The sequence below is a fragment of the Odontesthes bonariensis genome, chromosome 12 (assembly GCF_027942865.1).
Source record: "Odontesthes bonariensis isolate fOdoBon6 chromosome 12, fOdoBon6.hap1, whole genome shotgun sequence".
Classification (NCBI taxonomy): Eukaryota; Metazoa; Chordata; class Actinopteri; order Atheriniformes; family Atherinopsidae; genus Odontesthes; species Odontesthes bonariensis.
In genome coordinates, this window is record NC_134517.1 from 15,810,444 (window position 1) to 15,836,018 (window position 25,575).

At 43.4% G+C, this 25,575-nt stretch overlaps 2 protein-coding genes across 11 annotated transcripts in view; both read left to right on the top strand.

Moving 5' to 3' along the window:
• lmo7a (LIM domain 7a) overlaps positions 1–25,575 on the top strand; it is a 52,557-nt gene that overhangs the window by 17,838 nt on the left and 9,144 nt on the right. For 6 of the 10 annotated variants that reach the window (XM_075479257.1, XM_075479258.1, XM_075479247.1 and 3 more), the window contains exons 4-19: positions 1,288–1,394; positions 10,721–10,751; positions 11,594–11,707; positions 12,681–12,906; positions 13,634–13,883; positions 18,234–18,263; positions 19,030–19,144; positions 19,956–20,095; positions 20,525–21,230; positions 21,518–21,760; positions 22,077–22,191; positions 23,137–23,298; positions 24,107–24,291; positions 24,402–24,465; positions 24,778–24,834; positions 25,120–25,161. In XM_075479257.1, coding sequence (XP_075335372.1) covers positions 1,288–1,394; positions 10,721–10,751; positions 11,594–11,707; positions 12,681–12,906; positions 13,634–13,883; positions 18,234–18,263; positions 19,030–19,144; positions 19,956–20,095; positions 20,525–21,230; positions 21,518–21,760; positions 22,077–22,191; positions 23,137–23,298; positions 24,107–24,291; positions 24,402–24,465; positions 24,778–24,834; positions 25,120–25,161 — 2,587 coding nt within the window. The remainder of the gene's footprint in view (positions 1–1,287; positions 1,395–10,720; positions 10,752–11,593; positions 11,708–12,680; positions 12,907–13,633; positions 13,884–18,233; positions 18,264–19,029; positions 19,145–19,955; positions 20,096–20,524; positions 21,231–21,517; positions 21,761–22,076; positions 22,192–23,136; positions 23,299–24,106; positions 24,292–24,401; positions 24,466–24,777; positions 24,835–25,119; positions 25,162–25,575) is intronic. The other 4 variants (XM_075479253.1, XM_075479250.1, XM_075479249.1 and 1 more) reach the window with 4 other exon arrangements.
• Positions 14,053–18,224, top strand: LOC142396290 (uncharacterized). The gene is made up of 4 exons (XM_075478849.1): positions 14,053–14,459; positions 14,830–15,174; positions 15,536–15,682; positions 16,145–18,224. Exons 1-4 carry the CDS (start codon positions 14,053–14,055, stop codon positions 16,935–16,937), a joined length of 1,692 nt encoding a protein of 563 aa, XP_075334964.1. The 3' UTR covers positions 16,938–18,224.

Sequence of the window (25,575 nt, forward strand, 5' to 3'; positions counted from 1 at the left end):
ACTCCAGGGGGTTAAAGTTAAAATCTGTGGATTATTTGAATAGCTCAGTGTTGTATGCAAGATGTTTGTTTATAAAAGGCAGTGGCACGGCCACCCTGTACCTTGCACATGTTTAAAATAAAAACATGAATATATTAACCTGTGTATTATTTGAATAGCTTAGTATTGAATGTACAATAACAGAGGACCTATGTTTATACACGGCACTAGGCCCCGTTAAATATAAAACACAATTGTATGCCATATAAATAGTAGGGGGTCCCTGCTCCAACTCTCCATCAGTTTGGGGGTCCCTGGCCTGTAAAACGTTGAAGACCCTTGACCTAGAGCCTTCAAAGTGCTGCTAAGGGACAAACAAGCAAGGGATCTCAGTATTGAGAGGTCAGCTCTCCTCAACCATTTGTTAATAAGCATGTTTGCCATTTAAATATAGAAATAGCTACCCCTTAATTATTCCAGCCCATGCTGAAACCATGCGTGATCACATGAAAAAACCCTTTAAAGCAGCGGTGTCCCAATGGGAAATAGAGACTTACCAAAAAAAAAGGCGGTAGGGATTACAACTGGAAAAATCATAACACCAAAAAGGAACGAGGCTTCTGTGGTTGGAGATTTGTTTTAAATGCATGAGCTGTGTGTACATTTATAGATCTACATTGCACTCACACATCTGTGTAACTCATGTGCACAAAGATAAACTTCATGGAATGTGAAACAAAATGGCACGGTGCGGGAAGAGAAACCGTCCCTCCCCTCCCATGTTCTCTTGAGTTGCTTCGGGGGAAATATTTGTCAGTTTCTGTCACCCAGCCTCATGTTTCATGGCAACCAAATGTATCCAAAATACTCCACCACCCTACAGATTCCACAGGTATTCTCGAGTAAGAGGCTTGGCAGGGAGGGGAGGGCGCAGTTTCAGGGTGTGAGAAGAAGACGGAAGGCAGCGTGCTGACTGTGTGCGTCACTTTTGCACTTGCATGGCAGGTTGGGTGGGACTCTGATGTCATTCTTCCTGGTTTGGTTTTGTCCCCACCCTAAGCCGGCCCACAGGTGGCTGTGCTTCTGTCACACAGACCCTGTCAGGCAGCCTCTTACATGTGTATTTGTGTGTGTATGTCACTTCTCATTTGCTGCACACACGCTCCTCCCTGTCCGCTTCGGCTCCCTGGTGACATGAACTTTGGAAGCAATCAGTTGTAGGCTGCATCCCTGCCAGAGAATTCTTGAGTGATTATTCTTTGCCTCAGAAGGTGGACAGCCCTCATCCCTGCTTTGTTCTCTGTCCAGGACAACCTCAACGTCTTCCTCAAGGCCTGCGGGAAGCTCGGACTAAGGGAGGCCCAGCTCTTTCACCCAGGAGATCTTCAAGACTTGTCTACAAGAGTAACAGTCAAGTAAGTTTTGTCTTGTTTGCCTTGTAAAATGTCGGCACTTAAAATTTGATGCCCATCCCAGCCATTTACAGATTTGAGATCCTCTTATATTTTGACTCTACTTTGACTGAACCACCCTGCGATCTATTCACGCCTCAATCAATTGTTGAAACTTCATTAATTGCTGAAAATAGTTGAAACTTCAGAAGGAACTTTGGCACTGTACAGTATTACAGAGCACACGTGTCCTCGTGCGAGTCATGTTTCAAGCTGTTGTTTGGAAAAAAAAAAAAAAAAAAAGGTCAATGCTATTTTCAGTGTGCTTGTATTCCTCTGTAGGTTTTACATCTGCTGCAGCACAGTACTTTGTGTGTCTTTAAAGTGTAATTGAGAGAATAGGGCAGTGGGACATAATCATGTGACTGAAAAACAACACTGTCTGTCAGATGGTGGAGGTTATATGTCTTAAAGATCTTTGTGATAGTTTCATTCATAAAGAGCCCTGTTTGAATTCATGGCTCTGTCCCTCTGCTTATTCATTTTGACAGTTTTAGACAATGTTTTTGTTTCAGTTGCACGCTGGGAGTACTAAGAGGCATGTTGAACAACCTGTTCGGTTTTCACATAGGTGACCTGCAGGTAGGGTAGGTAGAGCTCTGTATACAGTCCTTCCACTGTAATTCCACAGCGCTGTGTGTGCTGTGCAAGCATAAAAAACAGTGCTTCAGCAGCAGTACCTGCATGTTGTCAAACTTTACTGAGTGGGCACTTCATTGCTCATGAATCCATTCGGCTGACAAGATAATTTGCTGTGCCACGTACTGTGCCGTTTTTTTTGTTTTTTTTTCGAACAAACGTGTCTCGGTTAATGTGCTCACATAGTTGTGCACTTAGAATTAACTCGAGGTATTGCTCTGAAATGTTGACACGACTTCCAGGAGCATTTTTCCCATGATCCACCTAACACTGTCATTCTTCACGTTCCGTGACATTGGTGTCGAAACCACAGCCATCATAAAGGCCTGTACGTGGGCAGATGCCTGGAATATGGACTCTAAATAAATCTTAAGACACACCCACTGCCCATTTTTCAGTTATCATTCACCGAGTGTGTAAGCAGTGTAATAAATTCTAAAGATAAAGATCTTGGGCCCTGTGTATCATCAGACATCACTTCTCTTGCGCAACCTTTCCCCCCAGGATGTCGGTGGCAAATTATTTGTTTAAATATGGCGGTCGAACAGTGAGAAATTATGCTGGTTTTCACAGCGGCTAACTGAAACAGACAAGACGGCATGCTGAACTTATCGAGCATTTTGCGGCGCTGCTTTTGGCCACCGTGTCTGTCTGCATTTGGGGTTTGCTCAGACCGCTCTCGCTGTCCTATTTTTAGCACCTTGGGGTCACTTTGACAAGCTGGATTGATTGGAATGGTATCAGGACTCACGGTAAAGGAGCTTTTAATAGTCTGGAGTCTCCGGTCAGCACACTCTCCCTCCTGCATGTGGTCTTCACGGTACACCCGTGTTTGTTTGTGTGTGTGTGTGTGTGTGTGAGATTCAATGTTTGGATTGTGGTAAGCAGCTGTGGAGTTGTTTCTCATTTGGGAACGTGTTCTCTGTTGCTGATCAACACTAGCACGCTCAGAAGGTGCTTTTACTCATCTTTTTTTTCTTCTTTGCAGCATGTTTTCACTGGGGAAAGCGTTTCTTTTTACTTAGAAGTGACAGAAGATCAAAAAAAACAAAAAAAACATCTATCACTGGGCACGTCTCTGCAGCTTCCCAGTTGCCGTTGATTACTCATGCAGAGAGATGGCATACAAAGAGTAACATGAGTAGAAAACCCCAAACAAGGCAGCAGACATGCAGCCAATGGCTTTATTGCCCTGCAGCTTATCAGAGTCTAGGCAAATGAGCCCCAGAGAGGGAGAAAGTTGTCTATCAGCCGTCTTTGCTCCTGGTGTTTGTCCAAGCTCCACTCCCTTAAACCCTGTCCGACAGGTGCTGCGCTCAGCTTTGCTGTTTGTTGTTTCAGCAGGAGGGAAGATGTTCGACTGTCAGTGACGCACATTGCTGCTCACGCGGACTGTCAAACCCTTATGTGTAAAGCAACCACCTGTGGTTTTTATTTTATTTTTTTTATTTTCTCACACTACATAGTTTTGTTGCCGCATCATCAACAACAGGTTGAAAAACCACGAAAGATTGTCCACTTGAATGTTAAGATAAAGCTGATCAGTTCATTTGACATTTTCTTCAGTCCCTTGACAGGAAATAAGTCGGCAACAATTTTGCTAGTCTAGTGTTCAAGTCATTTTGAGGCAGAAATGGCAAAAGTTGTCAGCTTTGTGAAGGGGAATATTTGGACTGTTTTCAGACGAAACAGGCAGCTTGGGCTTTGGACATTTATGAACGGTTAATTTCTTTCTTCTGACTGTTTATTAACTGAACAACTAATTGGTTAAATGATAAAATAACAAACTTATTAGTCACAAAAGAGTACTTGCAGCCCTGTTTTTTTTGTTTTTGCTTTAGTAAGAAACTGATTCAGCAGTATTACAGATAAGAATCCTCATTGACTTTGGATTGATTTGTCCTGCTCACAAGGCTCATGTCTCCTGATATGATTCTGGACGCAGATATTGACGGACGCTCTGGGTGCTGAGAGCATCATTTAATTCACACTAGATTGTGTTTCGACACCGCTTGCAATGCTCTGTTGCCTTGTGCCGTGCGACCTTTGCTTTTGATAAAACACCTTTATCAGTCACAAACACCTTCAATATCAGATTTGTATCATTAGATGACAAACCTTTGTGACGGAGCAACCAACTGATAAGAAAGCGCAGTGTGCTGGTGGGTTCGATAACACCCACATAATGAACCGCAACCACGAGCGAGCAGATTTTGCACCTTTTGGGCGAAATACTGACCATATACTGGATCTGATTCATCGTCGGAGACAATGATTCACAGCTAATTTGAACCAACTCTGCCCGTTTCGAAAAGGAAATGACATCGTTCGAGTGCTGCAGATGAGTCACAGCATCTAAAAGTGCTTCATTCAACATAGCCTACATTACACGGGGGTCTGTAAGAAGTGGGAGACGTTAATTAGCGGGTGAATCAATTTGAGAATTCAGCTTCGCGGACTACAGGTCAAACTAGAACCACAACTCGCAGCTGTCTTCAGTGAAAATGCTAGAACATGCCAGGTTTTCCCCTAAAGATACTAAATGTCATCAGCTGATTTCTTAACACCTGACTTTAACACTTAACCCTTAAACTATACACTGTAGAATATGGATGTTTAGTCATTTTACTGTCTGTGTCAGCTTCAAGAACGTTGAGTTTTATCTCTCCGCTACGTATTCTAAGAGAAATTACAACATTTCTGATAAGGCAACGAAGGTTTATGCACCGTAGAGCCTAAACTTGGAGTCACGCAGAACAAGTAATGAGCGGTGGTGGAATGCAATTGGGGCACTTATGTGATAAACTGACCGCGATGTCGTATCATTCACCTCTGTCTTTGTGAACAAATATTGTTGATAAACAATATGTGTGAGCACACATTTGGAAATGTTAAGATTTACTTTCACAGCGCTAGTTTGGCCACATGAAATCTGTTTTCTTTTACTTGTTTGTTTGTTCTTATTTCCTCATTTGGAAATTAAACTAAAAGAATAAAATGTAATTTATAAAAAAAAATAAAAAAAAGAAATTTAAAAAAAGAAATTGATGTAAAGGTCCACTGTTCACTACCTGCTCAGTACCAAACGGCAGATGGACACACTAATGGCTCACCTGGTTAACGTAGATAAGATGCAGCCTACAGATGCTGATTAAGTTCAAGATCAGATTTATTGTCATGCATACACACGAAATTTGTCCTCCGCTTTTAACCCATCCAGGTTGGCATCTGTTGACACACACATGCAGGGTCACACACTCGTAGATACAGATGCCATACATCTGGTGGGCTGACTCCCCTCCAGCTGTCAGTTTCACCAATCTTTTTGAGTGGCGAGAGTGGGAATCGAACCGCCAACCTTCCGTTCTTATTGGACGACCGACTCTAACCACTGAACCACGGCCGCCCTATGAGGCCAAAGAACTGAATCAAGAGAGGGTGATTGTTGTATCTCTATTCATAAGGTGGACAAAAACAGAATCTCGGATCAGCTGTCTGTGAAAAATGTATTTCCTCCTTCACAGACGAAGGGCAACTAAATTAATCAAAATATTCTGCTTGCAAGTCAGGTTTGCCTGTGGATCTCCTGCCCTGCCCTGCCCTGTCCTGTCTTCCCTAAATGGCCTATAAATCAGTCTTTTTATAAGCTACTTAATTATGTTATTATTTTCACCAGCAGACTGTTGGGAATTAAGCTGATGACAGCATGATGCCTTGCACAAAAAAAAACAATAATAATTTGGTCAGAACTAAACCCCAGCTTGCCTCTGCACATGGGCCACATGTTGTTCTCACTGAGTGAGAGAGGCACCGCACCATGTTTTTTTGTTGTGGTCAGAACATGTAATTGCATATGTATTTTGCTGATGATAGTTATGTACTTGTACTTTTGTACTTCCTTGTGATGGATTTGGTTTACATTGCGCAATCCGTATCGCTTTTTCTGATGAAACGAACCTGTGACTACGAGTCCAGTTTCTACAACGGTGACCTCCAGTGACCTCCAGCTGCTGACGCAACAGATCTCCCACAGAGAGGGGTCCAAAGTCTCCTTCTTTTCCAATGTTTAATTAGGCAAATTATTGACAAGGGCCGACTGCTCTCCAAACCAGAGAAGGAAGCTGGACAAAACTGGCAGGTACATCCAAATTTATCATCCTTGGAAGGAATGTCAAGAACCCCTTCTCGACAATAAACGAGAGGAGCGGTTTTGCTGTGTCATTACATGATTTGGGTTATGCAATAGCATCTCTGGCTGCAGATCAAACCAAATGTTTAAACTACCCGAAGGAATGCATTGTTTCCCACACAAATTTGCACTGGATTCTCAGTCTGTTAGAATTTATTCAACACTTTTTATATATATGTATATAAGTATCTACCACAGTCTGTGTGTGTGTGTTAGTTGCTGTTTAAGTGGATTAAGAAAAGTCTTGGTGTTCACAGGTTGAGGCAAACGACACAAACACATTTGCTTGTGTGTTAGTATTGCGGGTGTGGTTCACTTATCCTGACACTGTACGCCACGGTTTCATGGTTTTATATGTATATGGCACTGCGATTACTTCTTGTATTGTGTGAACTGGGGGCAGATTGTGAAACCAAACAAGCACTGATGCTGAGCGGCCAATAAAGTTTCTACACCAATGGCTGTAAAAGGCCAACACAAGGGTTATGTTTGTGCTCCGTAGTCGACTGGAGATGGAAACACCAGCCTCACCCTGTTTCCTTGCTCACAGAGGCTGCACTGTCTCAGATAAGTACGACACAATGATGTCCAACCCTGTCCGAATCACAGCTGATTCCCCTGTTCAAACTGTGCGTAAGTTCTTCAGTGCTTGCTGGGATTGTCTGGATGCCCGTTTAAATCTACACAGTGTTATGACTTTGAAAAACCACAGATGAAGATTGACCAAGGGGTTGTTGTTACGGATCGTGACCGAGCTAGAGATCCTCGTTACAAAGGTATGCTTCTGATTGTGTGTGCGCACCCATTCATTTAAGGCTTTGGCGGTGGGTTTGTTAATCTTGTTGATGTCATTGTGTTGGAGAAGTCGAGCAGGTTTGATGTCCTTTGCTTTAGACTCGGGTGGTTTCAGATCAGTCCGGCATTCACCTGCAGATCCTCTTAATTGGGCTGCAGATCTTGACATATCATCCCACTTCAGTTACAACACAGGGAAGCGATTGAAACCTAATGATCATTTAGTTTGGTGTCTGTTCGGAAGGTATATGTCTGAAATACCCCCCCTCCATCGCATCAAGTAGAATTAATCAACCATTTGGCAAGCGGCATTGTACAGTTTGAAATTGCAATAGATTTCAGCATTGTATTTTCTGTTTCCCATGAAGTGGCTGGTATCTTTTTGTAAGGAAGACGGTTCCCCCAAACTCTCTTTGACCCCATCCAGAATGTGGCGATGTGAAAGTCTGTGTAACCACGAGGAGTCTCGGGTTGAGGTTTGAAATGAATGGCTTGCAGAAACGATAGGAGCCTCCTATATATTCGTCAACCTGGATCGTCTCTCATCTGAGCTGTGTTTACTTACTACACGGCACGCAAAGTATTGTCTAATCAGCCATTTTCAGACCCTGTATTGTCCTATTTTACCTCCCGAATAAGCTCTTTTGGCCTGCAACTCATAAAAAACAAATAAGTTGGATATAGATTGAGATATTTTCGTATCCTCACGACACAAAGTTGTGATCAATTCTAATGAGCTCTTCTTTACCTGATATGAACTGAAATTGAAAATGCCAGTGTGCTGTTTGAGAAGAGTGTTTTGCTCTTTTGTTACTTGCATGTGTCAAACTGATAACACTATCTCAGATACTCTGTTTTGGAGTTGCATACTGTACAGACCTTGTGTGTGTCAGACTCCAGTGGTGTTTTGTCATATGAGCAGTCAGCTGATCCCTACAGATCACAGTAAGTCCTGAGGCACCAAAGGCTGGAAAATTTACCTTTTTTTCTCTCTTTCTTTATCCTCTCCTCTGCTCAGTTGTTCCCATTACCCATAAACGAGCATTAGTCATTTGGTCATTTTTGTATACAACTCCCTATTTTTTATATCTTTTTTGATCTGGCTATCACAATAACCTCAGACTTTGGTACCGTGTTCCAAACCGCACAAGAGAGGGTTTTTTTCTTCCGCCTCTTTCATTGGACCCATAAATATGTGCTATGCCAAACTGGAAAACATCCACCTCAGTTTTTGCGCTGTTGGCGAATTAGCATGTTGGAAACCCCTGGTGTGAGATGACGCATGTTGGTGGGAAAACTGATCTATGAAACCCTCCGATTCTTCACGCAGGTTATAGTTCAGCTCAGCGATGGCAGCAACAATTTCTGTGGTTTAAGCAAAGAGGTTTTATCAGTTTAAATATTTAATATTGTTGTAATAACATCAAATCCATACAGCTGAGCTCATTAATTAGCTCTTAGGTCCTCGACTTTATTGTTTTGTTTTTCTCTCACCTCCCCTCACAGCATATTTTCACTCTCTGCAGGCTCTCAGTTGAAGGAAAAATGCTCTGAAAAGCCGCCGTACAGACACTCGGACACAGTTAACAGCTACTTGGCATTTTGCAACCCGACAGACAGATATTTCCCTCAGGCTGCTTGTGGAGACCAGAAAAGCGAGCAAAGAGAGGCGGTGAGAGATGCTCGACAAGCGCTGAGCAGGAGGCAAATACACACAACTCTAAATGAATGATGTTGCTTCTCAATACCGGATATGTAAATATAGTCCAAATGTTTGTCGTAAAACGTTGGCTCTGTTTCCCACGGAAGCCATCTGATACCTTTTAGAGGAGAGGTCGTTCTCAGGTATACAAGTTTGGGCAACCCCCTCCCAGGGAAAATTTCTATGACGGTGAATAGATCAAGGTCCCAATTTCCTGAAGATCTGCATTTAAAGATGGCAAATTTCTTCAGTATGTCGAGCCCAATTACTATTTTATTCACATCCTTTACCGTTTGAGAAGAACGAGAAAAGAGCCGAAGGCTTGGCCACCTTTTACAGTCAGTTAATAGACCCTTTTGCACAGCTTGTAAATATAAAAGAAAAGAATCTTTCAGTTCACTTTTTATATTTTTTATTTTGCAGAAATAAAAAAAGACGGACATTTTTAAATTGCAGAAGAATTCTGGTTTTGTTTGTTTTTCATGGACCGCTCCGTCGAGGTCTGGCCACAGATTTAGCATGCTGTTGGGGTTGGGATAATATGCCAAAAACTTTCAGCTTGCGCCCCTCCAGTTGGAATTTGAAGCGTATTTAAGAGCATAATCCTGCTGTAGGAAAATGCTGGTATTTAATTGCTGTGAAACGAGCCCAAAGCATGTTCAGTCCACCTGTGTTTAACAGTTTCAGAAGTTTAGTTTTTTTCCTGCACCCTTTTTCACCAGGGTTATTTTGGCTCAAACAGGTTCTATTAGATGTTCATTTGCACACTTTCAGTGCTGGATTTTGTGGTGAGGAGGTAGGAAATGTTTTCTTCTGATGACTCTTACATGAAGGTCATATTTGTGCAGGTGTGGCGGCACATTAGAGCAGTGCACCACCACTCCAGAATGTTCTGAATCTTCCTGAAGGTGGTTTTCATCCAGACGAGGGAATTATTTTTTGATATTGTGTCTTTTCAGTTGCTTTTAAGCAATTCTTTGGCCTTTCAGACTTCAGCTTGACCTCACTGTTCCTTTTTTTTTTGATTGCTTGACTATTGAGCAAGCAAATATCTAAAAATCCCCAGTCTCTGTGTTTAAATCTAAAGTCTCACGTGTCACCACCTACGTGCTCACAGTGTCGACAGGTTTGTTGGTCACATTGCGTGCTAGAAACAAGATTTTTTTAAGAAATCCGAGTGCTCATGAGGTAAAGAGGCATTGTATTACCACTTTATAGCAGGAATGTGTAGCATGCACCAGAGATGTAAACCAGATCGTTCATCTTCTTCTGTCACCATTATATGTATTGTTGATGTTATCACTCTTCACTGACATCCTTATGATAGACATTAGTCATATCAGTTGAAAGGGACACAGTGTATGAACACTGGGTGATATTAGGCTTCCAGATTGAGACTGCAGGGTTTGTTTGTTTTCACAGGAACTACCGTTTTCCTTGAAAGTGATTCACAGACAGTCGGTTCAGCTGTCAAAACCCCAGAAATATGGCTGACCCTTGGTCTCTTGCTTTAAGATTTCTTGCCACCACAGCTGAGCCTTGTTTGACGTTTACTTACCAGTTATCAGATTTGTAACAAACTGAGATACCATCTAAATATACCATCCCTTTGTCCTTAAATGTCAAATAAATCTTTTAAAAATTGCTTTTTTTTTTTTAATTCTTTTTTTTTTTGTTAGCCTGATATTACATATGTATATTTCACAAATGAACACTTTCTCTTATGACCCGCTGTGATTTATTTATTTATTTTTCTTTCTTTTCAGAAATGTACATTTGTTTTTCACGCTGCCTTTGTGCCGTTTGAGAGTGAGTTGAAGGGCTGGCTGTAGTCTGGATTGTGCTCTCAGCTTCCAGCTCTTTCACTGCCCAACACATAGACGTAACAACGATGCCCTCTGTCCTTGTGTTGTCATTTTCCCTCGTACACAAACGCCTCTCTTTTCTGTTCTTTTTTTCTCACAGGCATCAAGAGACCAACAGGAGGCTGAAAAATGTAAGTTTTCTTCCTTAGATCTCAGTTTGTTTGTTTCGGTCATTCAATAACAATGAAGCACAAAGCGTGACCTGCTTTAGTTACGGTCCTGTCGGTGACGTATAATGTAATAGTCCCTTCTTCATCTTGTACCACCGTTGTGGCTGCACTTGCTGCGTAATACATTTATCAAAGGGGGTTGTTAACTTTTACACACAGGATAATAATACTAAGTTTAGCAGTCTTGTTTATACAACAGATACTTGTCACAAATATTTAGTTATGCCTCCGTTTCATGGGAAAAAGGGTAAGTGGTGACTGGACTAAAGGGAGGGAGAAAGAAATGTATAATTGCACAGATGGTGTCAGGCAGATTTACCCTGTGAACATGGAGATTGAATAACTAGTGGCACAAATCGCTTGATCACAACCTATCATCACATCATCGTCCTACATTCATATGTGTTCTGAACCCATCCACAAATGCAGCAATACTGTTTTTTTTCTAACTTGCATCGCAGAAACCTGACTGTTTGAACCCTGTCATGTGTTCCGTGGCTATTGATGTTGATGTGGTGATGTTCGTTTGCTGCAGTGTGCTATTGTATATTCAACTGCTATTTAACAGCATTAGAGTTTTCTGGATGAGCCTGTGAACAAGAGCGCAGCGTAGGGTGATGTGACCCTGACTCCCAGAGAGCAGGTTTGCAGCAGTCATAAAAATAGCTTCTTTTGGCCTGTACAGAACATTCATCACAGAGGGTGAAAGTACAGTGATTGCTGTATAAAATTTTGTTTCCTGGTGAAAATTAATTTTCAATTGCAGGCAATGATATGATACAACAACTTTTTCTTCTTTCCAGGTTTTAATCACCATTTACTGGCTGGATAGAAGAGCTCAGTGTGAACGTTTCTATGATGGACCTTACCTGAATTTCAAGGCATTTGAGGGATTATTGGGCACAGCACTGTACAAGGTAAATTCCTCCAATGGGAGTAATTATACCATTGGGCTCTTTGAGCTGTCTTATCCATGCGGTCATGAAACAAAGGCTTAATTTTAGCATGGTCTGAAATCCTCTTTTGCATTTCTGTATCCTCCCTGGTATGTCAACAATGTGCTGAGAAATGACTGCAATAGGCCGAGGGGCGCAGTTTGCCGGCCGCTAAAACCAAAGCTACGTTAAGTCATAAATGATCTGATCCCTTGACTCAGCTATTTTAAATCTGGCTCGCAGTGCAGCACACTGTTCGCATAGTTTACATGCAGCTTCTTTTCATGGAATAAGAAGCCCCTTTTCCTCCCCCCTGCTTGTGCCAGGGTTGAACTTGGCACTTTGTGTTCACATGGATTTATAGGTGGTGTGCAAGGCCTCTATAATTCAACCAACTACAAGGATTTTTTTTTTTTTTTTTAGCAATAACAGTCGGTTAAAGCACATTTTGTATCGTTTAGCCATGTTAATCTAAGTTCAGTAGCGCAGGGTTTGGCTGGGTTTAATTTGGGGACCTGCATTGTCTGGTAGGATTTAGCAGATTATATATCTGAAAATCGTTTTCTGTTTTAAGTGGCTGACAAGTTTTGGCTTGTCTGTAGACATTCTGTTTAAAGAGGCTCTTAGGTTTGCTAAAGTGTTTATGTGCAATAACATTCTCTACTTATAGTAAACACGGTCATTAAGGGTGTGGCGATCGTGGCACTGTTTGTTTTGACAGACAAGACAACACAATGAGGGTATTCCACGTAAATTACAGTCACCCCTTATAGTTAGCGTAGTATGTGTACAGAAGGCGAAGTCTGCAAGAATGAAAGGACAGACATCACAGACTTCAAACTACCTGGGAGACCTGAACACCCCCCCCCACACACACACACACATTGGAGCTAAATGCTATAATTGGCACCCTATTATCTGAATGGGGAACTGAATGCGTGTGTGCGTGTGAAAGGCTCTGCAGGAATCGCCCGGTCAGAAGAGCAGCAACGTCAGAGACAGCGGTTTTGGAGACAGCTGGTGCTCGGAGCTCCACCATCTGAGAGGAGGAGAAGAAGGAGGAGGAGGAGGCGGCAGCAGTAGTAGACACAGGAGAGACGACTCTCTGGACAGCTTGGATTCGTTGGGTTCCAGACCCCACAGCATCTCATCAGAGGCCACTCTGAAAGGCAGCAGCGAGGGTAGGAGATGGAGAAGTGAACACACCTTAAAACACACTTATATCAATTCTAAGTCCTCCTGCTGCCCTTTGTCATTTCACGCTGTTAAAACTGACTTCATGGCACTGACTGGGGGAGGCTTTTATTTGACTTTTTGCAGTACGTTTTGTTATTTGAGATTGCCTCTAACACCAGAGGTAGACGGTTAATTGTTTGTCTAGACCTCCTCATATTGGGCCTCTGCATGGATATTTATAATCCAGCACATCTGTCTAGAAAATCTAATATTTCTGAACGGAGAAAGATCTGCTTCATCTGAGCCAAAACGTTGACTCCCATATGTGACAACAAATACATATTGCCATCTAGTGGTATGATTGTGCAAGTGAATATTTGCAATGAAAACACCTTTCATTGCTCGACATATCAGTGCGAAAGTGATGTGAAAGTGGTGTGTTTCAATAGAGGAAAGCGCTGATGTGTAATCTCAGGCTAGTTCTTCACTCTGTAACAGAGGGCAGTGAGACATTCCACAGCCGTCCACACCAGCTTGTAAATGAGGAGGCCTCTGCTCCCCACCCTGCACCCCTCTGTAACTCCTCCAAAGTCACACCAGAATACACAACATTCTCCCCTCACTCTTTTCTATATCCTGGTTTTGTTTGTCTTCTTTTCATTTGCCTCTGGTGTTTCTTCCCCTGCCTTTAACCCGATTTTTTTTTTTTCCCCTTCCTCTTTCACGGTGCAGGTTGTTGTAGTGACGCCGAAGCGGATTCTGTCTTCAGGATGGCTGAGAACAAGGACACTCTTGGTTACCGCCGGTCTGCTGTAATCGCACCTAAACCCAGCACCCAGTTTAACCAGTTCCTGCCCTCTAAAGACAAGCAATCGGGCTACGTGCCTGCTCCACTGAGGAAGAAGCGCTACGAGCGCAATGAGGACAGCAGGCGCAGCTGGGCCAACGTCGGTAACACAGGAGACGAGGGCATGCTCACCAGGTACTGTAACACAACGTATCAGTGCTCTAGATCAGTTTGAAGGTCTGTTGCTTATCTCATCTAATTATTGAAGAGATATTATTCCGGTTATTTCTTGCTTAAATGAAAGGTAATGAAAAGGATTCCATACCTGAATTCCTGGCTTGTGCTTCATATGCCAGAAGTTTACATGGTGGCTGTTTTTGCCTTTCTCATCACTGTGTTGTCTGTGAATGGTCCATGGTGTTGTGTTTCATTTCTGCTGTGGGATGATAATCTCAGTGAAGCGAGGATTTCATCCGACTGCCACGGCAACGACCGAGTATCCCCGAGTTCCTTGTCAGCACCTCAACTCCAGTGGGCCTATGGGTATGAAAGTGGCAGTGACTCGGATGCGGATCGACCGGACCCCGATCTTGTTCTAGATGATCTGGCAAGCAGACGCTTCCACAGCCCCTCCCCAGCTCCTCCCACCAACTTTGCTGTCCCCATCAGTCCCCTAGCAGGGGGGAGGCTGCCGGGGAGCAAAGAGGACCTCTGGCCCAAGGTCACTGTGACTCCCAGTGTTGCCCCTCAACAAAATGTGACCTGCCACAGGTCAGAACACACGATGCTGAAGTGTGATGTGCCGGCCTGATGAAAGCGAACTAGAATGCTTCTCTTACCCTTAGTTTGCATGGTTAATTGTAACCATGAGCAACATCTTTGGTCAAAATGTGCTTCATCTAACGCGGCTTAAGTTTGTTTGTCTCTCCTTAAACGATGGTGAGATTTCAGCTGCAGCACGCCCATATTTGCTCTTTCTGAATTTGAGGAGGGATTTGAGTTGTCCACATAACTCTTCAAATCAGTTTTTACCTCACCGTTTCGCTTTGAGCTTGCTTTGCTGTGCTAAACCTGGCATCATTTCGTTTGAGGTTGTTTTTGCGTGACTGGTGTGTTCCTCTGCTGAAAACAAATTATTTTGACACTTGTGGTTGTGGCTGTCTCCCTTGAGCAGCAAAAGCGGGAAAACGCAACCGCCCAAGCACGGCTCCGTGAAGGTGGACCATCGCCGAGCTGTGCAAACTAACAGCCTGTTCAGGGACATGTATGATGACTCTGAGGATGAGGACGATGATGTGGGCTATGCTGACCCCGTCCAAGATGATCTCTACGCCCGTAAGATGGGCATCAAACCCCAGCCTGCACGCGGTTTGTCTTATGACAAGTTCTTACCAAAGTTCTGGACTCCCGAAGAAGACGTTCACATACAGAAGATCAATCTGGGCTCTCAGAGGAGACCCTGGTACAAGAAAATGCAAGGCTTCAGGTGTGTCAGGGCATTAAGATATGGCATGAGATAAACCCAGCCTGATAGATATTTGCTTAACCAAAATAAACTGACACATAGTCTCATATTATATAGCCAAAGTTTAGATGTACTCATCTGCACATTCCTTTCTTACCTACTTCCTCCCTTCGTTACTTTGTTTTATGTTCTCCATGTAATTGCATGCCATTTTCTAACCTTTTTAGATTATAAATTTGGTGCTCTAAGGCTCACTGCATTTTCTGTGTAGCATAGATTCTTCCCACTTACATTTCTTTCTCTTTTCCTTCCTCTGCCTCCCATGTTCTCCCTGTCGCCTCCTCTCTTTGCCCTTCACCCATCCTGCTGTTCTTGGCTGTAGCGGTCAGAAGTCGGGCTCTTCATCAGATGACTCAGAGTGTGACATCAGTCCTTGGCTTTCCTCTGCCCCCTCCCGTTCTGGCCCACCTCCCTCTCACTCCCACACACACGAGGCCTCGGCTCAAACCACTGTTGTTGTTGGGAAAAGGTTGATACAGCTGCATGACTGTGATGACGCAGGCTTGTTTTAAAGATTTTATAGGAAAATTACAAAACTGCTCCAGCTAGAAATTCTGATGAGCTGCTTTCTAACAAACTAATAGAGTATACGATCAAGCTTCTAGAATTGCCTTAACAAGCTTTACAAAGCAGTTTGCTTGCCTTAGTTTAAAAAAAAAAAAAAAAAAAAAAAAAAAAAAAGGCTGTGTCTCTATTATCCTAGATTTAATACAGCTTATTTTTTACTAGACTTTATAACAAATACCATCACAGTTTTGTTTCAGGGCAGTATAACTGAAAATCCTCGTTTGATCAACGTGTGTTTGAATCAAATATCACCACTATGACTGCTTGTTGTATCTTTTCCTCCTTTTTCTTGCTCCTTGATCTAGTTCACATGCATGCGCTCATCACCTCTCTGTCCTTTTCTCTCCTTCTGCCCACTCTGCAGTCCTCATGTCCAACCACACACTCTCCCACAGCTCCCCAAGATACAGCCCCCTTTGTTAGAGACCCCTCCACTGGTGTTTGCCCCCGTGGACCCCACATCGGGTCCCAAACTGGTCAAATGTCAGAGGTGGCCACTCCTGGGGCGCCAAGACCCCCGGGAGCGCCCGGATCCATTTGATTACGAAAGCCTTTCCCCCGACTTGGAGAACGATGATATGTTTGCCAGGCGAACCCTGGCATTTCACTCAAACACAGACCTGGCTATGATGAAGAGTCAGCTGAGTACCAACCGTCGACACTACACGTCCGAGCCTCAGCTCAATATAGTTACCCAGCAACCTCGCCATGGAGAAAGTGAGGAAACTGATTTTCCCGACATCGAGCAGGACGATGTGGTTTATCGTAAGGAGAAAACTCAGCCAGAGCGACCGCTCTCAGGGGCCCCCGACAACTACGCTCCTATGCCCATCCCAGAACCTTGGGCTCTCCCTCCTAAACTCAAAGCCAGACTCCTCTGCCCCCCATGTCCTTTGACTCAGGAAGCAGCAACAACAAGCCAGAATAAAGTTGATAAGGAGGTGCGTCCTAAAACAGACGACATGCTCATTCGAAAGCTCGGAGTTCACTCTGATCAGAGCCAGCTGAGAGGCTCATCAGCTGGCCACATGGCTCCCTCAGTGGCTTCCTCCTGTAGTGAAGGGGACCTGCAGAGGTGGCAGGCCATCAGAGAAGCCAGTCGATTGAAATATAAAAAGAGGCTTCTGGTGGAGAGGCTAGCTGCTCTGAAGCTGTAGAAACAGATTGATGCAAGAGTGCCTGTTAGTTTCTCCAGAAACGTTTTGTCTTTTTGTTATTTCTCCATCCTTTCAGATATGAAATAGCGTATTTTCTGGCTGATGTTGAATCAAACTTAACAGTCTAAGAAGGAGTCTCCACAGTCAATTAATAGGCGCCTCTTGTTTTCACTGGATCTGTGATGTATATTTTGTCTTACACCACAGAGAAGGAAATGTGGTGAAATTTGTTTTAAATGTATTCTGATACCTCAGAAATGGAAAATGGTTGTGTTCATTATAGTGTTATTTAACCTAAAACTATAGTATATATTTTACTTCCTAGACGCATGGTATGTATGTGCAGTGTGGACCCAGATTGTACAATAAACCAAATGCCATTGTCTGTAGCATGATGAGCAAACGGGCATAAATGCTTTGGCCAAATGATTTGGTAGATCATGTGCAGAACATACCTAGATTCTGAATGTCCTCTTCAGTTTTCCCTGTTTCCCTACAAGACAAGAGTTTGCCTGTGAATGGAAAAACATATTCATGCCTAATAAAGAAAAAGTAAGCAACTTCATTTTGCAGTGGATTGCGTTGAACTGAATCTGATGACCTCACCTCACATCTCTGAGAACTTGGGCAGTGTTGTTTTCTTTAGCAAAAAGGAACTTTGCACCAGCTTGTGAACCTTAAAGTGCAGCAACAGGACCGTGTGGAGAGGCCGAATATCTAAACATAACGTTCTGACTGCATCGAGCAGGGAACCTTAATGTAGCCTTGTCTGCTGTGCCAACATGAGAGACTATAGAAATTCCCCACTGCTCTGAAAGTTAATGTGACACGTGGACTCCGTCTGCACTGTAGTTTTTAAGCGTGAACAGACACTCAAAGGCACACACACAAAGCAGCCATTTAACCTGAGTCAAGCCCATCTGGATTTACTTCACTCCCAAATGTAAAGTCACGCTTTTAGTGACATCATGCTGGATTCTCTAGAAAGGCAGCATTGTTTAGAGAAAGATGCATGTCTACAAACCTCCACAGTCAAATGTGAGGGGAAGGAATTGTGATCCTACACTGTAAGGCTAACACACACACACACGCACACGTTAAATCTCTTCAGCATACCCAGTGTAGTGCAGGTGAGCAGGGTCGTGCTCAGGTTGGGTGTAAGCACGACCGAGGCCCACCAGCAGTGGAAGAGCTGGTGTGAGAGTAACAACTTAGCCTGGAGCTCTCGACGCCACTGTCAAAAACCCGTCTGCAGAAATGTGACTTTGTTGTCTGTGGTTCTCTCCGGTTCCCTAGACAGCGACCCACGCAAGAGAGTATCGACGGGTGAGTTGATATGGGCTCCCAGGAATGTGGCACGTTTGCATTTGCTCTGGCCTCTTACAGTCGCACCCTGCTGCCTCCTGCTTTTTGTGCTGCTGTTCTCACTCTCTCGCTGCTAAACGCTGACACACAACATTGAGTATTGTACGGCTCACGGCCAAGTTCGGGGTGAGGCGGGGGGGGATTGTTACACAAAGCTCTTTTTCAAAGAGCAACATGGTGAAAGGACTGATACTATAGCAGTATGCTGGGTCATCTCACTAAACTTCAGTGAGTCCCAGTGGAAGTTATGACTGAGCAGTGGTCTGAACAATCTGATAGCAATGACAAATATGTAAATCTTTACAGGTAGGTGACTTTTTCCATTAGGAGACTGCTCTTTTGCATGATTGGGAGGACTGTGTTGTGTTACTAAACCGCTGAGCCTACAACTCTTCACAGTTTTTGGGATTGACCTGTGTGCTGTGTATGCAAACTAACATTTAATTGCAGAATAAAGATCTAATGCAGTATTTTTTTCAGCATCGGAGCCAGATATTCAGTTGTTGGAATTTTTTATTTTTTTTATAAGCAAGTTTTAAGCAATGTTTTTGTTCTCAAAGCTTCCCTGAAACTGTGGTTGGTGCATGCAACCTTGAGTTGTATCCTCTGTTAATGTATAAACGCAAACCAAATGCTGCCTCAATTTGTCAGCTAAGCAGCTAATTCTTTGAATGCTTGAAGGGGGAAAAAAAAAAAAGGAAAACGCCTATTTCTGCTCTTTCCACAGGAGTAAATCAACAAGCGATATCCAGTTAGACCCGACGGTTGTCAGGCAGGCTCGCTATGAAGAACTGCAAAAGTTTCGTGAGACGGTTAAGGAGAGCGACGATAAGTGGCAGGATGTAAGTATATCAGATTTTTGTACCGTACTTGAATGCTTGAGGATATCTGTCTCGCCGGTGTCGTATAAGAATGAAGACCAGTGTTGAGCAAGCACACATACGGTTAAAGTGAAAGGTGAGCGCATGATCTGTGAGGTGCGTGTGACAGGTGTTGAGGTGTAGCAGACGTCCACAGGGTGAAAACTAAGCTCTTTAAATTGAAGAGGACCGAGAGGTAGACGCTGATTGGCGCAGCACTGCCCTGTGGCTATGGATTGTCCTCATTTCCAAATCACAGTGTTGGCAAGAATCAGTACAAGCTGTAAATACTAATAATAGAAATGATATTATGATGTAATACAGATGGGATGCTGTTGGACAGCGACCTTAGGATGAAAATAGCCTGGCAGCAATTTTAAACTCTAGTTATGCGTTGCACATGTTCAGTAATAAAATATTCCATAATTCAATAGTAATGAATAAACGGGAAAGTTACCCAGATATGCATGACCAGTTATGGTACCTGCCAGCTGTCTGATTGGTGTCATGGTAAAATAATAGCCTTAAAGTAGCATTTAGGTCACACAGTCCCAAATTCCCAGAGGAAGTGAGCCGGGAGGAGCCGAGAGCTCACAAATAGAACACCGTCAAATGTAGCTCTTTCTCCTTTTTGTCTTTCTCCCTCTCAACTCCTCTCAACTCCTCTCCCATTAGTTGCACACATAGCATTGCAACACCACTGGTTTGCTTTATCTAAACCCAAGCAGATATTACTTAATTTTTTTTTAACATGCGATGCATGAGGTGATTTGGGCTTTACTTCTTGCTGCAGGACCTGAGCAAATGGAAGAGCCGGCGCAAGAGTGTGAACTCTGAGATAGTGAAGAAGAAGGAAGAACGGGAGAAGATAGAGCAGATTACGTACGGCGGCGACAAAAAGACCAAGACCCTCAAGGAGATGCAAGAGGAGAGGTGAGCAAAAGAACACCTGATTGAGTGCTTGAAATAGTGCGAGGGTGGCGCAGTATGGTGTGGTGCTGCGCACTGAATTTGTCCCTTTTGTGCACCTTCTAACGCTCAGAGGAGGATCATTTCCAAAGGTAATAAAAGATGTATGTATGAGACACGTGTTTGATAAGTGTTTAAAAAGAGAATACATTGTTTTTATTTTTTTTAGCAGGATAGTATGAGGAGACTGAGGAGTTCCCTCAGTTCTTTCTGTGTGAATGTGTAATTTAATCATGGTTTAGCCCCCCTTTTTTGCCCCACATCTCCTCTTTTCAATCAGTGCTCTACTTTCAGCCATGCCCATCATCCATTCATCTTCAGCTTTAATGTTACCCGTTACTGCCCAATTTGAGCTTATTTGCCAATTACTCCATTTCACTTCCTACTCTGCAGAGAATTTAAAAGAAAGAGCAGCGTTGGCAGTCGTTTGGGATCTCTCTCTTACTTGGATGACGCCGAGGACGTATTTGAGAGGCCTGTCACTATCTCACGTCCCCGTACACTTCATTCCAGAAGTTACACTATTGACACGCCTTATTACTCGGAATCATCTGAGCCTGCTTTGAAAACGGAAGAACCCCCAGCAGTTTCCCCACCTACCATTAGGGCCGCTTCCCCTCCCACTTCTCAGGAAGTCAAACTTTTGGACAGTCGTGCAGGCAGAAACCCTAGCATCACCGCTACCACCATCAACACTCCCACTATCACTCCTGCCAGCCACAGCTCAGTCAACAGCTCCCTCTCTCCAGCTGCTGTGCCTCTACAGAGGAGTCCAGCCGTAGAACACAGCAGCGCGACCAAGAAAGAGGAGACCGCAAGTGTTGTCCTCTCTTCCAGCTCCCCACAGAAGGTGCCCGAGCCAAGGCGCCCATTGTTGGGCACACAGACTGAGGCGAAGGCCCCCTCCTCTGATTCGCTGTCCAAACAACAACCACAGCTCAGCTCAATGGAACCTGAGCCTCCCGGGTTGTCTCAGGTTTCCGCTTCCCTCCCCAGGAGCTACCAGAGATCGGATAGCGCACGTCTAACCTCAGTTGTCACGCCAAGGCCCTTTGGGACCCAGTCCTCCCGCATCACGTCTCTTCCCAGAGTCTTTACTGTGAGTACTAGATAGTTTTACAGCTAAACACAAACTACAATTGTCGCACTAGAGGGCTGGATGAGACATTGTTTGTTTGACAGTAGAAAGTCTTTGTCATGTTGGTAAAGTCATTTGTTTCGATCACATCAAAGTTTTGTGAAAGTCTGGTCTCATTGTGGTGTGAATATTGGATTAGAGCTGCTGTTTTCATTGATTGAGGTTCATTACTGTTACACTAAATAGTAGTGTTTGTTTTGCTTTCATTTGTAGTTAATTCTTTGCCATTCTGTATTTGTCCTGGACAGATGGACGACTCCCAAAAGCGCGTCAATGGCGCCGTTGATGTTTCTAAGAAGACGTCAGTGCCAAGCCGGTATCACCAATTCATGACATCTGAGGATGAGGCTCAGTCTAGCTCAGCACACAGCAGTGAAGAAGAAGAGGAGGAGGAGGAAACCACAGCAAAGGGTGTTACCTTGAGTCAGAGCATCTCCTTTGTCAAGAATGAAGTTCCTGAAAGTCCTGCTCCAACCAAAGAAACAAGCCAGGTTCTGAGCTGATGTATTATACTGTATAAACAGTGAAGTGAGGCTGTTTTGAGTTTTGTTTGCATGTTTCCATCAAATGTCAGCTTAAACATCTTCTGTCATAGTTAAAGATAATAAAATGCTCCGTTGAATTGACCAAATTGTAGCAACAAGTTGGCATTTAATCAACAGCCGTAAATGATTAATGCTAGGCTTTCTTGCCAAAGAACGTCTGTCCATCCACACAACCTGGCATGTTGTCTGGAACTATAGAAAAGCAGCCTACGTGTGTCCACCAAGACACTGCTAACCTCTGTTGTTGTTTTGTGGTTTTAAGGAGAACTTCTGTGAGATGCGGATTAGCCTGAACCAGAAGCCCAACAGCAGCAGAGACTTTGGCTTCAACGCAGCATGGGACTCAACAGGGGCTCGTGTCACATCCATCCAGCCAGGTACCAACAGTAACTTCAAACTAAGGGATTGAAGAGAAGATCGGCAATAATGGATAATAAACAAAATTATACAATGTCATAGAGGATTTGGCTGATTGATTTATTGCACTTGGAACAAAGGAAAACTTGTATCCATTGCACTTTGCCCTGGGCTGTACCTCAGACCAAATGGGAGAGGAACAATTTCCTCCAATAGAGGATAGACATTGTTGGCTAAAATTCACCTTGCCTTTCTCACTAATTGTCTGTTCCAAATTTCTGACAATGCCAGTTATCTTGCTGGCTGTGTGTGTAATACTGATGATTTCTGTTGTGCATTAAAAGGTCACCATACTAAGAGACAAGGCAGAGGGTTAAAACAGCATGCATGCATGATTAGAAAATGCTATCAAACTAATTGTGTTCACTGTGCAGTTATAAAGTTGAAAACTAGTACTTTGGTTCTGTTGTATTTTACATTCAGGCCCTGCTGGTTAGTTGTCAGCAGGTTTTTGAGTCCATTGCAGTGCCAGACCTATGTAGGGCAGCTTCTATCTGGGTCATATCTGCTGGGCCTGAGCCTCTCTTTCTACTGAGACAGCCACCAACACCTCACAGCATGCTGTGTGTTTTAGTAATGTAGAAGTAGTATTTGTAATGCTGATATCCCACTGCTATACATGACCTCAAACTTTGTCATACTAGCCTAGGTCTCAAGTTGTTTCAGGTCATAAAAAAAGCACACAAAGACACAAATCAGTGGGAAGAAAGCAAAACATCTGTTGTTTAGTGAATTTCTTACTTTAAAATACTTTATTTACTGACATTAGAATATTAGCAAAGCAGCCGTGGTCTTACTTTGAAGCATTGCTCGTATTAAACACAGAGGTTGTGAAAATCAATCGTGTCGCCACAGTCGTGAGTAAATTCTCCTCTGCTGGCAACCCTGACCTCTGTGTCTTTCAGGTAGCCCAGCTAAGATGTGCCAGCTTCAGACCGGGGATGAGGTGCTGACAATGAACGGGCACAAGGTGGCAGAAATGAGCTACACAGAGTGGAAGTCCTGCAACGAAGAGGCCTTGCAGGAGGGCAGTCTGGTCATGGATATACGCCGTCATGGCCAGAACAGTGAGTCATCTGTTCATTGTGCGAGAGATTTAAAGTGAATGACACATTTAAGGGTTACGTTCCTGGACTGACAGAGCTGATTAAGCTTTGTGCGTTGCTAAACAGCTTTGACACTTTAAATTGGTCTGTAAATTATAGTGAAGTCATCCATGACGTGAACCTGTGAATTTTCCTATCTCATCTGGTGACGGAAGACGGAAGTTGCTTTGAACTCTGTGGTTTATTGTTGCTTGTTTTTTTTATTCCCTATGTGAGTTCTCTTGCTTTTTCATGTTATTATCTTTATTCGGTTTCTTTCCTCGAGTTCTTTCTTCTTTTTGCTGGCTTTTCTGCCTCATTAGTATTCCCCTCTAACCCCAGAAAGGTTTACGGTCTTAGGGGTCTGCTGTTTTTACAATGCTCTAACTTGTTTGTTTCATCATCATCAGCGTCATCTTAGAAAAGCAATAAACCTAAACCACGCCGCATAGCTCACTTGAACTAACAAAATTTCCTAGTTAAAATGGTATGATATAGGCCAGTGGTTATGAGCCTTTTAGAAACGCTGTTTGGGTTTATGAAGGCTTTAATAGGCTGCATGGCTGTGGAAGGTGGTTTCTCTGTCAACCCTGCTGCTCTCTACAGTAACACCATAACGGCACCTTTTGTCCCCCTGCTTCATAGTGGCCTGTGTGCAGATTCTGTGTAAAATGTTTGGGCTCGCATATACAGAAGACTCTCGCAAAGATACGTGCACAAAACATGTTTCTATGTGCAAACACAAAATCTTTTTTTTTTTTTTTTTTGCAATTGCATTTACTGCATGCAGACTGGGACAGAGATCCACCTTCCCTGCCATTTAAAAGCCATAAGACCATCAATCTGACCAGTACGGATCATCCGATATTTCTAGGTTCCCCTGAAACAAATGCTGCCAAGTCGAGCCTGGATTTCACCACGCGCATTTCCACGGAAACGCTGCCGACCAAAGGGGCCCCTGCTCGTCCTGATGTCGTAAGTGACCCACAAACAAATTGATTCTGGTTTGATCGATTTTATTCAGGTATTGTTCGCAGCCCAGGGACTCTTTAATTAGTTTACACCCTGCCACGTTTTCCCTGCAGGACGTGGCTTCAAACGGAGTTAATGGGGGCTTCAGAGAGGAACCGGTGACCATGAGGAACAAAGGTAAAGAGCAGAGCACACAGTCAGAAAGGTTATGAAATTGATCTTGATGCTTATTTCTGGTCTGAATATAAAAATACATCAGTGGGGGGGTGTCAATTTGTTGATTAGTTTTGGAAGTAAGGTGTAAAAAAAAATATAATAATAAATAAATCCCATTTGACTGAATACATTTACTTTGTAAAATGATGTAGAGAGTGTTTACTTTAGATGCAGTTCATGACTATGTGTAATATAAAGTGCAAACCATCAAGCTAAACCTATTTCACTCTCTCGCTGTCCCTCACTGTATTCTGTTTTCCATTTCTCATTCAGAGTCAGAACCAGTATCTTTGAAAAACTTAAAACGGAGGTCAGAGTTTTTTGAACAAGGTAAAAAGAAAAAGCGCTGACCGACGGGGATGTAGGATTGTTCTTAATGATAACTGTGACCTTTGTGTCTTGTGGTGGCTGGATTGTCTGTGCTTCGATTCCTAAGCAGGGTTTGCATGTTTGTTTTATTGGTCGCAGCTTTGTGTTCAATTGATGAAGTGAACCTTTATCAATTGATTACGAGCTGTCGGGATCAAAGTGGAATATTCCGAGTGCCCTTTGTTTTGTCTTTCTCTTGTCTGGTGCAAAGCTTAACCCTCTTGCTGTGCACCTTCCCTCCCTCAGGTGACTCCGGGTCCAGTGTCTGTGCGCAGGTCTACCTCTGTGGTAAAAAGGGTTGAGTGTGCAATGACCCCCCCCCTCTCTTTCTCTTGGTACAGGCTTGGATGCTGACATGCTGTTCAAACCAAGAAAATTTCGCAACATTTTTGTCCATCTTGAATGCATTGCCGGGAAAAGAAATATATTAAAAATCCTATTGAAAAGCACCACTTTCTACTCCTAAAGCTGAACAGCATGACAGAGTTCCAGCACACCAACCACAAACGCAAAGCTCTCGAATCCTGTTGTGTTTGTGGCATTTTTTTTCGAATGGTGTCCAAGCTTAATCCACGGTTACACTTCGCACTGTGCTGCATATGAAGTTGAAAGCACTCCTGGCATGCCCGTATTGAAGCATCCGTTTGCCTGTCAGACTGGCTGCTTTGTGTTTGTGTTGAGTGCTGCATGCGTTTTGCTGAT